Source organism: Doryrhamphus excisus, linkage group LG17 (assembly GCF_037039965.1).
Source record: "Doryrhamphus excisus strain RoL-2023G ecotype Guam linkage group LG17, RoL_Dexc_Guam_v1.1, whole genome shotgun sequence".
In the NCBI taxonomy this organism is placed as follows: Eukaryota; Metazoa; Chordata; class Actinopteri; order Syngnathiformes; family Syngnathidae; genus Doryrhamphus; species Doryrhamphus excisus.
This window is the reverse complement of record NC_136373.1, coordinates 10,051,743-10,063,751: the sequence shown is the minus strand read 5'-3', so window position 1 is coordinate 10,063,751 and position 12,009 is coordinate 10,051,743. Positions and strand designations below refer to the sequence as shown.

At 41.7% G+C, this 12,009-nt stretch overlaps 1 protein-coding gene across 21 annotated transcripts in view; it reads left to right on the top strand.

The window, feature by feature from the left end:
- huwe1 (HECT, UBA and WWE domain containing E3 ubiquitin protein ligase 1) overlaps nucleotides 1-12,009 on the top strand; it is a 57,832-nt gene that overhangs the window by 11,257 nt on the left and 34,566 nt on the right. For 15 of the 21 annotated variants that reach the window (XM_058085122.2, XM_058085127.2, XM_058085123.2 and 12 more), the window contains exons 7-27: nucleotides 84-146; nucleotides 474-551; nucleotides 632-679; nucleotides 761-929; nucleotides 1,011-1,111; nucleotides 1,216-1,366; nucleotides 1,433-1,560; nucleotides 1,636-1,776; nucleotides 1,875-1,980; nucleotides 6,182-6,289; nucleotides 6,387-6,488; nucleotides 7,527-7,607; nucleotides 7,734-7,840; nucleotides 8,106-8,283; nucleotides 9,579-9,670; nucleotides 9,745-9,965; nucleotides 10,091-10,148; nucleotides 10,501-10,677; nucleotides 11,211-11,456; nucleotides 11,638-11,771; nucleotides 11,853-11,965. In XM_058085122.2, the coding sequence (XP_057941105.2) occupies nucleotides 84-146; nucleotides 474-551; nucleotides 632-679; nucleotides 761-929; nucleotides 1,011-1,111; nucleotides 1,216-1,366; nucleotides 1,433-1,560; nucleotides 1,636-1,776; nucleotides 1,875-1,980; nucleotides 6,182-6,289; nucleotides 6,387-6,488; nucleotides 7,527-7,607; nucleotides 7,734-7,840; nucleotides 8,106-8,283; nucleotides 9,579-9,670; nucleotides 9,745-9,965; nucleotides 10,091-10,148; nucleotides 10,501-10,677; nucleotides 11,211-11,456; nucleotides 11,638-11,771; nucleotides 11,853-11,965 (2,602 nt within the window). The remainder of the gene's footprint in view (nucleotides 1-83; nucleotides 147-473; nucleotides 552-631; nucleotides 680-760; nucleotides 930-1,010; nucleotides 1,112-1,215; nucleotides 1,367-1,432; nucleotides 1,561-1,635; nucleotides 1,777-1,874; nucleotides 1,981-6,181; nucleotides 6,290-6,386; nucleotides 6,489-7,526; nucleotides 7,608-7,733; nucleotides 7,841-8,105; nucleotides 8,284-9,578; nucleotides 9,671-9,744; nucleotides 9,966-10,090; nucleotides 10,149-10,500; nucleotides 10,678-11,210; nucleotides 11,457-11,637; nucleotides 11,772-11,852; nucleotides 11,966-12,009) is intronic. The other 6 variants (XM_078798217.1, XM_058085120.2, XM_078798220.1 and 3 more) reach the window with 2 other exon arrangements.

Below are 12,009 nucleotides of genomic sequence, written 5' to 3'. Positions count from 1 at the left end.
TATGAATGTTTTGTTAATGCAGTACAACCATCTACCCCTCAAGAAAATATGCATTGTTTAGTGTCTCTGTTCACCTCCATTAGAGCTGGGGTGGAAAAGAGAACGGCTTTGGCCTAGCCGAGTGCTGTAGAGATCTTCTCATGACGGTAAGGATCTGGAAATGACCTACTACTTATTCCCTGTTTATTGATTAAACACACAATAAGCAATACAAATTAGTTCAAAACATTATAAAGGCTTAAATAAAACAATGTGGTTGCTGCTTGTTTGATAACCCTCAGTCTTTTAGTATAGCCCCCCATATCCTTTGAAATGTTCTAATGCAGGCCATGTTTATCATTTTGAATAAGACACAAGCAATGAAAACTAGCTAACGTTCCACGCCCACACTTTAGACACCGCTGGCTGAATCGTTCCGGCCCGATAAAAAACTGTCAGATGAGATTTAATAAGTTGCAATGTCCTCCCTTCAGAAGTACCCTCCCAGTGCCACTACACTGCACTTTGAGTTTTATGCTGAACCAGGTCCTGAGGTCAAAGTTGAGAGGAAGGTAAAGACAAATCTTTTTTTGCCATATGTATTATTGTGCTTCATGTTATGTATTTACACTGTGTAAACTATCTTCAACAGACGAGTAGTAACACACTACACTATATTCATATTGAACAACTTGACAAGGTATGTGCCAGAATGGCAGCGTGACCGCTGCAGTAATGACTATAGGGAGTGCTTCATTTTAAACATGGTGGTTTTTCCCAGATTTCTGACAGTCCGTCTGAGATTATGGAGTCTCTCACAGTAATGTACAACATCCCTAAAGACAAGCAGACACTGCTTTTCACACACATTCGACTGGCTCATGGCTTTTCAAATCACAAGAAGAGGCTGCAGGCGGTGCAGGCCAGACTGCATGCCATCTCTATATTGGGTGAGTTGAAGCTTCCCAATTCAGATACAGTCTAAAGGGACCTCAAGTTCCAAAGGCTAAATGCTTTTTATGTCTTTGCAGTGTATTCCAATGCACTTCAAGAGTCGACCAATAGTATTCTTTATAATGGCCTAATAGAGGAGTTGGTGGATGTATTACAGATTACAGACAAACAACTCGTGGTGAGTGATAAATGGCTTTCTCTGGCACGTCACAATTCCCCCACCTCATCCCATATTGCATAATATGCAGGCACTGGAAAGTTAAACACATTATTGCGTTCCAGGATATCAAGGCTGCATCTCTGCGCACTTTGACCTCCATTGTCCACTTGGAGAGGACACCCAAGCTTTCCAACATCATCGACTGCACTGGCACTGCTTCCTACCATGGCTTCTTGCCTGTGTTGGTTCGCAACTGTATACAAGCAATGATTGGTGGGTGTCCTTTTTTGATAGCGGATGGTTTGGCATCTAATACAAAGAATACTTCATTTTTTCTAGATCCATTGATGGAGCCTTACCCCCACCAGTTTGCCACTGCACTCTTCTCCTTTCTCTATCATTTGGCCAGCTATGATGCTGGAGGTGAAGCCCTTGTCTCCTGTGGAATGATGGAAGCCCTCTTAAAGGTATGCACTGCTCCTGCTTGTCTACACCTGCGTTATCAAAGCTGGTTTCTTCATTTCATCACATCCTTTTTGTAGGTGATCAAATTTCTTGGTGACGAGCAGGATCAGATCACCTTTGTTACGAGAGCTGTTCGGGTTGTAGATCTCATCACCAACCTTGACATGGCTGCTTTCCAGTCCCACAGTGGCCTTTCCATCTTCATCTCCAGGCTGGAGGTTGGCCTTTTCCTCTTGTTTCCAACACACAGAATTATTGCCTGCTCTTCAAATATTCATATTTACCTAGTTTCATATCCTGCATTTGACACATGAAGCATGAGGTGGACCTGTCGAGGAAAGAGTGCCCATTTGTCATCAAGCCAAAGATCCAGAGGCCAAGCACTGCTGTGGAGTCTGAGGACATGGACACAGACATGGAAAGTAAGTCAACTTTACCGTGACGCATTAATTGGTTTTACTTTCCAGCGTAAAGAGTAAAACCCAATAACACGAGTTCATTAGATTCATGTTTGTACTAGGGTGGCAATAGAAACTATGTATGGCCTACGATGGAGATTTTAATCTGTTTTCTGCCCTCCGTTTCTATATAGTGTAAATATAGTTGTATTCATTTAGATATTTTTAAAATATATGAATCTTGGATATTTTACCTTATTTCTGTTTTATATATTTTATGCGTATTATTGCCATTTTATAGGAGTGTTTTTCTTCTACTATTCAGTGACTGCAGCTAAGCAGTTTCCCTTGTGGATCAATACAGTCTGTCTAAGTCTAAATCTAGCACGATAATGCATTTTGATGATGCAATCTAGCTGCGCCCCGCAAAGCTGTAACAGGCCCCAAGTCGGCGTAAATGTAATAGACCTGAAGCTACAGTGGCCAAAGTATGTCCTTTAGCAATCCATGTTGGCACCACTATCACTGAAGGACAACAATGAAAGAAGCTGTGCTCAGCACAAAGCCAGCTTGTATGTAAAGTCACCAAAACAGAATTAGTGCTTAGTACAATTTAACAGAGATCTAGCAGGAAATGCATTACAGCAGAGCAACAGGCTTTGGACAGAAAACTAGCAAGATGATGAACTAGTCTAGATAGAGAATAATACGAAACGCATACCAGACATTGGGAATTAACACTAAAAAAATACATTACACCAATACATACATCAGCGACCACAGGAGGAGTCTTTGTAACCTGGAACCACTTTTGAAACAAAGCTTTGTCCCCACAACTCAGAGTAGGCCTGGGCGATAAACCGAAAATGTAACTTCACCAAATTGAACTACAATAACTGTCATTTTTTTGACCATGTCGGTAAATTGTGTGTTTTAATAGAGTAAGAAAATAAGTCATTTTCTTCTTTGGTCTGTTTTGACTTTGTGTGCTGGTATGCTATGTCCATTCCCCTTAAGTCACGGGACTCCACCCATCCATTCTGTCTCAATCAAAGTAATGTGTGGGCAATAAATCAACAAAAAGCAGTTATTTTGAATTTCCTGCATTTATTTTCAGATGGCAAAGATAGTGGTCGGGGATTTATTGTGCATTTATCGTTATCAAGGTAAAACTGCCCAATTTATTGTGGTCATTTGAGGTCATATCGCCCAGCACTACCTCAGATATATATATATATATATATATATATAATACATATAATATGTTACTAATGCCCGAGATGGTCTTGCACTGGCCCCCCACAGTACAGTGTAGTCGTCAATGAAGATCTTTACTTTAGTGTCAGAAACAGCAAATGAAATCAGAAAAACTTGCTCATGCCTTTGTGACCTCCAATTTGAATTATTGTATATATAACTGTCTATAACTGTGTATATATATGTATATAACTGTCAAATACTACGGCAGGTTACTTAACCCAAACCAGAAGGGGAGATGATATCTCACCCGTATTAGCCTCACTGCACTGATGACCTGTCACATTTAGAGTAGAGTTTAAAATTCTTCTTGCATATAAAGCACTACAGTCAGGCACCAGTATATCTTCAAGAGCCCATAGAACCCAATCAACCCAGGAGAGAACACTGCGCTCCCAGAATTAACTGACTTGCCACTCCTTTTTAACTCAAAACGTATCTTTGTTTTTTTTTGTAAAGCATACTGTTAGTTAGAAGTCACCCCTGATACGCTAAACTATGGGATGTGACGCGCTATAACTAGACAATATCTACTTGAACCCAACTGGTCAAGACAGATGGCCGCCCCACAGAGCCTGGGTTCTCCTCAAGGTTTCTTCACTTGCCTCTGTCGCCAAGTGCTTCCCCATGTGGGGAACCAGTCAGTTGTGTTTTTCATTTCTGAATACGACCATGAGATGCATAAAAGGTATCTCACAACTGTTGAGAGGTACCGTATAAACCAGGGGTGCTCACACTTTTTCAGCATGCGAGCTACTTTTAAAATGACCGAGTCAAAATGATCTACCCACTACAAAAATGCAAAACATCTATTTATTTTCAAATGTATTGAGGATTATTTGTACGTACAATGTATGTTGATGTACCTTACATAACCAAATGAGCCAATATTGCAAAACACACATAATTAACTATTAACATTTTTTGTAATTACCTGAGTTTACTTTGATGACTTGCACTGAATTGAATCAGCCAGGGATGCATAGTCCGGACAGTAGCTGCTGATAGCCAGGTTAGCCAGGCAAACGCACTTCGAAAAAGATATTGTGGAAAAAAAAAGTCCACCTCCTCTTCCGTATGGAAGTGATATGTTTTTGCCTTTTTACTTGGTCCAGCTACTTCACTCATTTTAGTGACCATAAACTTTAGCGAGGGCTTAAAATCTGACGCAATTCGCCGACTAGCTTAGCACTTTGCATCGTTGTTTACGCATGAGCGGTGACCTAAAGGTCAAAATTCAGTTGTCATCTGACTGGTTGTCCTGTATGTCAATCAAGTAACGGGGATGGATGATAGGCTGACATCGTAAGTTCTGCTGCACTTAGAGACGTTGTTTGATTTGCTTGGTCACCCGAAGGGCAACATTCAGTTGTCATCTGAATGGCTGCCCTGTATATCAATCAAGTGACTGCATTGATGCTAGGATGATATTTTTTTAATGTCACGCCGCGATCGACCAGTACCACCTCCGTGATCGACCGGTAGATCGCGATCGACTTAATGAGCACCCCTGGTATAAACCAATTGATCGGTTGATTGATTCATTGAAATGTGAAAATAATGTATATGCCACAGAATATATATATCTTTATCATAACAGGATGCAATTTACATATACAGGTACTACCCAAAAAAGTAGAATATCAAGTAAAACTGGCAATTTAACATAAATTAAGTTTTATTGCACCATTACACACAAACTGACATATTTCCTTGTTGTAACTTTGCTGATTAAGATTGTCAGCTTATTAAAACCACAGACTCAAAGTTAGAGCACTGTGAAAAGCTTCAATTTTGTAGGTTCAAAGAGTCAAATTGTAATCAAAACATCTGCAAAAGGGTCCTGAACCTTTAAAAAGTCTCTCAGGTTGGCTCAGACATGGGGAAGACCGCTAATCATCCTCCATGCAAAAGGACACAGACAGAGCGAACAACAGAACCTGGGTGTTCATGAATGGACAGTCAAGTGGGAGGAAGAAGTGTGGAAGGAAATTGGATACAAGCTGAAGAGCTGACCCAGACTGGAGAGGGTGGTCCGGAGAGGGCCGTTGAAAAGTGTGGGGGAACTTCATAAGGAGTGGACTGATGCTGGGCCTTCATGGCCAGGAGAAAATAAAATCAAATCAAATGTCCTGTTTTTCTGATGAGAGCAAGTTTTGCATCTGATTTGGCAACAAAGGTCCCAGAGTCTGGAGGAAGACTGGAGAAGAGCACTATAGGCGATGCATGAAGGTTTCCCCAGTCTAGAATGACTTGGGGATCCATGCCAGCTGCTGGTGTTGGTCCTCTGGGCTTCATTAAGTCTAACATAACCACAGCACCTCATGAAGCCGTTAATAAAACTTCATCTTCCAGCAGGACTTGGCACCCTCTCACACTGATAAAAGTCCTGGTTCAACAACCATGGGAAGCCCATGCTTGATTGGGCTGCAAACTCACCTGACCTGAACCCCACAGAAAATCTGTGGGGCATTGTCAAGAGAAAACTGTATGGCCAAACAAAGAAGTGAAAGACCATGAATACTGGTCTTCCATAACCCCTGAGATATACCACAAACTGGTAGCATCCATGACACGCCGGATAAAAGCAGCTACTTGGTCCTAAATACAAGTACAAGGGTTTAGTTTTGGAGACCCCACTTCTTGTATTTAAAATCCTTCTCTACATTGCCTTCTGTAATATTCTAATTTTGTGAGTTTTCAATTTGAGCTTTTTAAGCTGCAGGACCTGGTCAGCAAAATCCAAAGAAATCAAAACTTGAAATATATTGATTTGCATATTATGCATTTCTATAGTATGTGAAATTCACCTTTTAAGTCGAACTGTAGAAATGCAATGTTTTCAGGATATTCTAAAATCTGAGTAGTACCTCTATCTGAATATGGATTTTTGGCCATATCGGCTATGGCTAATTCATAGTCAGAAATGGCAATTGTTGGAAATGTGCTGAGCTCATATAATTAACAGCGTCAGAAGTTGCCATGGAAAGCAGCCCTGGACCATCAATGTCTTCTGGTTCCAGACCAGAGGTGGACCAGAGAGCACAGAGCAGCACTGCCAACACGCCTCGTGCAGGTAGACACACTAGCTGCTATTGAAGTAGTATTATATACTGTAATATAATACCGAACTAATTTTTAGAATATGTACTGTACCTCTACTGTTCCTCTAGGTATGCAGTGTATTCCCCAAAGGGCAGCTCTTTTAAAATCAATGCTCAATTTCTTGAAGAAAGCCATCCAAGATCCTGCCTTTTCTGATGGCATCCGCCATGGTGAGTCAATTACATCCTCGACATTCAGAGTCATAGATACATTCATAGTGTTACCTCGGTTTTAGTAAATTTACACGAAAGGCTCTGACAAAAGCATGCTGATAAAAGACAACATTTCTCTCATAGGAAATGTCAATCACATTAAGCCCTTCTAGACACCAAAAATATTAACAACAAATAAATGGTATAGAGAATAGTTCCAGTTTTACATGCAGAAAAGAATGTGAAATAAAGAGATGGCTAAATTGACGTTAAACATCACAATGTGGAGGATGGGAGCTGAAAGAAGGGGATCCATGACAATAAGTACTTCCCCAAAACATCTTCCTTCATTTGATCCCTTGGGAAGCATTTAGCTTCCATGATTTGTATTTCTTGGCCAGGACGGAACTTATCGATGTGCCCACAGACTAGGATGTGTAACATTCTCATTTGAGTGTGCCTTGCAGGATACCATAGTGTGATCCAATATTTCGGATTAAACAAGAAATGCTAGGAGTAGTATTTCGAAATTTTTATTAATACCACAAGATTTAACCTGGGCATTCATTGAGCCGGCAGTATTTTTTTCCACCAAACACCGTTAAAGCCAGTATAGAAATATGCTTCACGGTGGAGTTTCCCACCGCCATCGCCAACAGAGCAACAGCTTTGCTATAATATTGTACCAATATGTATATCTTCATATAGTAACCAATATGCCTGACTTACAATACTGTCAACTGTTGGAAGGATTTTCCCCATCACACCGGTGCTTGCACATTTAGCAGTCAGCCAAATGTGATGAGCATAAATGGAACAGCTCAGTGATTAAAGGGTCAGGCAACCTCAGACATACTTTGAATGCAACATAATCTGAAGGTTTTCCCAGCTTTGACTGCATACCACTGATATTTATTTTTTATATTTTTACCGTTTTGTACAATAACCAAGACAATGTATGAGAACCGAGGCAAAGCATTGGAAAACAGGGGTTTGGCTATATATGATGTTATGTTTGTTGCTGATATTGGTGTGATGGCTTATTGTTTTTGCAAGTAATGGATGGATCCTTGCCTACCTCACTCAAGCACATCATCAGTAATGCAGAATATTATGGACCCTCACTGTTCCTTCTTGGTGAGTTCATGTTCAAGCTTCAATGAATTCCAACACCTCCAAGAAAGATCATTGTAGCTGTTGCCATTTCACTGCTTGTTGTAACAACAATAATATTTTTCCCTTCTTGTTCTTTTGGGTTTGTAGCAACCGAGGTTGTGACGGTGTTTGTGTTCCAGGAGCCATCTCTGCTTTCCTCCCTGCAGGATAATGGTCTTACTGATGTTATGCTTCATGCACTTCTCATCAAAGATGTGAGTTTCAAGCAGTTCCAAAGAGCTGCATTTTGAGGCGTTTTTAAAAAGATATCCACCAGTGACTGATCTGGTGTATACCTCCTCTGACCCTAAGTGGAGATATCTGGCCAACTCATTCTTCTTGTTGGGACTTCTTTTGTCCAGTATTTACAGTAGTAGTAATATATATATCTTATTTATAGCCCTCGATAATGACATCACACTGGACTGCTTGTATCTGACTTTTCTAATTGACTGTTTCTTTATGGATTCTTTAATCCAGGTCCCCGCCACACGTGAAGTCTTAGGGTCTCTTCCTAATGTGTTCAGTGCCCTCTGCTTGAATGCCAGAGGCCTCCATTCTTTTGTTCAGTGTCAGCCCTTTGAGCGCCTCTTCAAAGTGCTCTTGTCTCCAGACTACCTACCTGCAATGCGACGTCGACGCAGTTCTGACCCACTAGGTGAGTGGATCTGTATGCTATGCAGTGCCGTGGCCACCACAAATAGAGTTGACTCCACCTGTTCACCCTGTGAGAAGCTACAGACCTCAACCCCTCAAGTGAGGTGTGGCTACAATCAGAAATGGGAAATATATGTATCTTTTCCTTGCAACTTCATGTAGTAGGTGGCTGTTTGCATTGCAAACACTGCTTCTTAACATCTCATACAGTAAAGTCTCGTTATATCGATATCGGTTATAACGAATTACTACTACGATACTATTTTCATTTCCCGGCAAATTTCTAGTCTTTTATGATATAATTAGTTCCGTTAGTACGATACCCGGTTATTATGATAATCCGGTTACTACGATGCCCTTTTCATCTCCCGCCAGCCAATTTGGCCTGCTTATATCGATACAAAAGCAGCTTAAATCAATCTTTGCTTAAGGATTTCAATACCAAAAAAGAACACGGCGAACGGCTGCTTCCAGTCAACTTTATTTTTCACACTTCCACCACCAGAGCGCAGCACACACACCGATTCCCGCACTTCCTGGTTCACAGGTCATGCTCAACCCGCCCCACATAGCTGGCCAAACACATGCCTGCAACAGAAGAACCAACTGACATAGCATACACACCTATTCCAACGAAGACACAAGCGTACAAATACATGTATTTAATTGTTGTATTCAGATATCTTTTTATCGCTTGCAATAATCACTGTTTTTCATATGTACATGCTGGTGTTCGTTGGTTCTTCTGTTGCAGGCATGTGTTTGGCCAGCTATGTGGGGCGGGTTGAGCATGACCTGTGAACCAGGAAGTGCGGGAATCGGTGTGTGTGCTGCGCTCTGGTGGTGGAAGTGTGAAAAATAAAGTTGACTGGAAGCAGCCGTTCGCCGTGTTCTTTTTTGGTATTGAAATCCTTAAGCAAAGATTGATTTAAGCTGCTCGACATTGTTCTATACTATAGAACAATGTCGAGTGCATTATTGCCCACTTTTAATGCAGTTCGGCGCAGGATTGGATATATGGAAAGTCCAGTTGTATCGGTATTTTTTCCGACTCCCCAGAATATCGATATAACAAGACTTTACTGTATGCACTTGGTCTGACAGATTAAGATCAGCATTCAGGAGCAGTGAATGCAGATGTGGGCCCATTCCCATGTAAAAGACACTTTTGCAATCACATTGCTTGCTAATGTATTATGGGAATACAACAATGACATTATGTCAATAGCCCCCCACCTATGATGTGTTTTATATGCCTGTGTCTGCTTGAGTTAGTTATTTGATGTCCACCTCCAGGTGACACTGCATCCAATTTAGGAAGTGCTGTAGATGAGCTAATGAGACACCAACCAACATTGAAGACAGATGCCACTACTGCAATTATTAAGGTAGTAATTCAGGCATGCTTTCTTGTATCACCCGGTCATTCGGCAAGCTAATTAAACATTCCTTGCTGTGATAGTTGCTGGAGGAGATCTGCAATTTGGGTCGAGCCCCTGAGTACGTCTGCCAGAAACCGTCTATCCAGAAAGCTGATGGTACCGTGGCTGTACCACCAGCACGATCCAGCCACGCTGCTGAAGAAGCGTCAAGTGAGGATGAAGAGGAAGAAGAGGCTCTCCACACGTTTAGCCAGCAGCAGGGGGAACCAGAGAGCAACAGACAGTCAGTGCCACTTGAACTGTATGACACTGAGTTTATATCACAGTTGGGCAGCAGCTCTTGATAGTTGTTTATTTAAATTATTATTTTCTGCATTTCAGTTTGTATTGTTGTAATTGTCATTTTAATTGTGTCCCTCCTTTCAGGGTGGTGGGCACTGAGGAGCGGATACCAATTCCTCTGATGGATTATATTTTGAATGTGGTGGGTGTTTAGTCTTGAACGGATAGTTTGGATTTTTTGACATGAAGTTGTATTCCCTCCCAGTGTCCTGAGCCCAGTTCTGGTGGGATTTGGGTGTTCCATCTAGTTGCTGGGGACAGTTAAGAGTTTGGCTTCTCTAAACAATATGCCTTCAAAAGCATCATACGTTTGCATCACAAAAATGCATCAGGTGCCATCAGACTTTCCTCCACACCGAAATCCCAGTCGCTGTTGACTGACTTCACTGCTTATGGGGGTGTCGTACAACTTCATGTCAAAACATTCAAACTATCCCTTTAAGCATAATTCCAAGTTTCCTTTTCAGATGTAACAGTGTTGTCTTGTTTTCCAGATGAAGTTTGTGGAATCCATACTTAGCAACAATACCACAGATGATCACTGTCAGGAGTTTGTGAACCAGAAGGGCCTGCTCCCTCTGGTCTCCATTCTGGGTCTGCCCAACCTGCCCATAGACTTTCCTACTTCAGCTGCCTGCCAAGCTGTTGCTGGTGTATGCAAATCCATTTTGGTGAGCATCGGGAACAGTATCCAAAAATTAAAGGAGACCTATTATGCTTTTCCCACTTTTCTGGCCTATGAATGTAGTTAGAATGGTGTATTCTCCTTTTAAATGATTCCAAAGTTTCAGATAATGAGGTTTGTGCATTTGGAAGTGAACACTGAAAGAAGTTTCGGATGGCTCAAAATACTCCGTTTGAAAAGGCGCGGTAAAACTTCACCATTGTAATGTCAGGGGGGCGGAATTCCTTACATTGGTCACAGTTAGGAAGCACTTTTTTTGCATGTGACCAATCACAGCGGGGTGGGCATCGCCACAGGTGGGCCGTGGGTGGAATAAATTCAAATAGTTGGCGGGAAGCACAATTAAAAAAGAAATTATGCTGGAATAGGTGATTTTGATTCTGCTAAATCTAAAGTTTGCTCTGCGGGTTATTGTGTGGATGGAAAAGGTCAAAGGGTGGACAAATGAGCATAATAGGTTCCCTTTAAATTATGTTTCACTTTCTCTAAGCATACTTCCTGCTTCTCCCATTGTTCTAGACTCTCTCACATGAGCCTAAGGTACTTCAAGAGGGACTGTGCCAACTGGACACTATTCTAACATCCCTTGAGGCCCTACATCGGCCAATTGAGGTGCCTGGTGGATCGGTTCTTCTGAGAGAACTGGCTAATGCTGGGCATGTGACGGACGCCACATTGTCGGCTCGTGCTACGCCACTGCTGCACGCTCTTACTGCAGCACATGCCTACATCTTGATGTTTGTCCACACCTGCCGAGTAGGACAGGTAGGTCGAGATTTGAGTGTATTTCATTATTAGCTTTTTGCTGTTATACTGGTAAAGTATGAAACGCCATTGTCAGCTTACTCAGCTGGAACAGATGGCCAAGAAAGATGTCTGATATTCACCAGTAATGTTCTCCAGGAGTCCCAGTATCTCAAAACGTGTCTCTTCTATCTTTGAACAGAGTGAGATCAGGGCAATCTCAGTTAATCAGTGGGGCTCCCAGTTGGGCTTAAGTGTTCTCAACAAGCTGAGTCAGCTCTACTGTTCACTTGTATGGGAGAGTACTGTTCTGCTCTCCCTTTGCACGCCTAACAGGTATAATTTCAAAGAATGATGCCTTTTATTTGAACAATGTAGCACACGTTACCCATCCCAACGCTTCATTTCCTCCCCCAGTCTACCTCCAGGCTGTGAGTTTGGGCAAGCTGACATGCAGAAACTGTTACCCAAAGAGGAGAAACCGTCTAGTAGTGCTGCAAATACAGCGGCCTCTGGCTCAAGAAGAGCTGGTAATATATTCATATCATTTCTATACTGTAGTCAGGTTATTCTA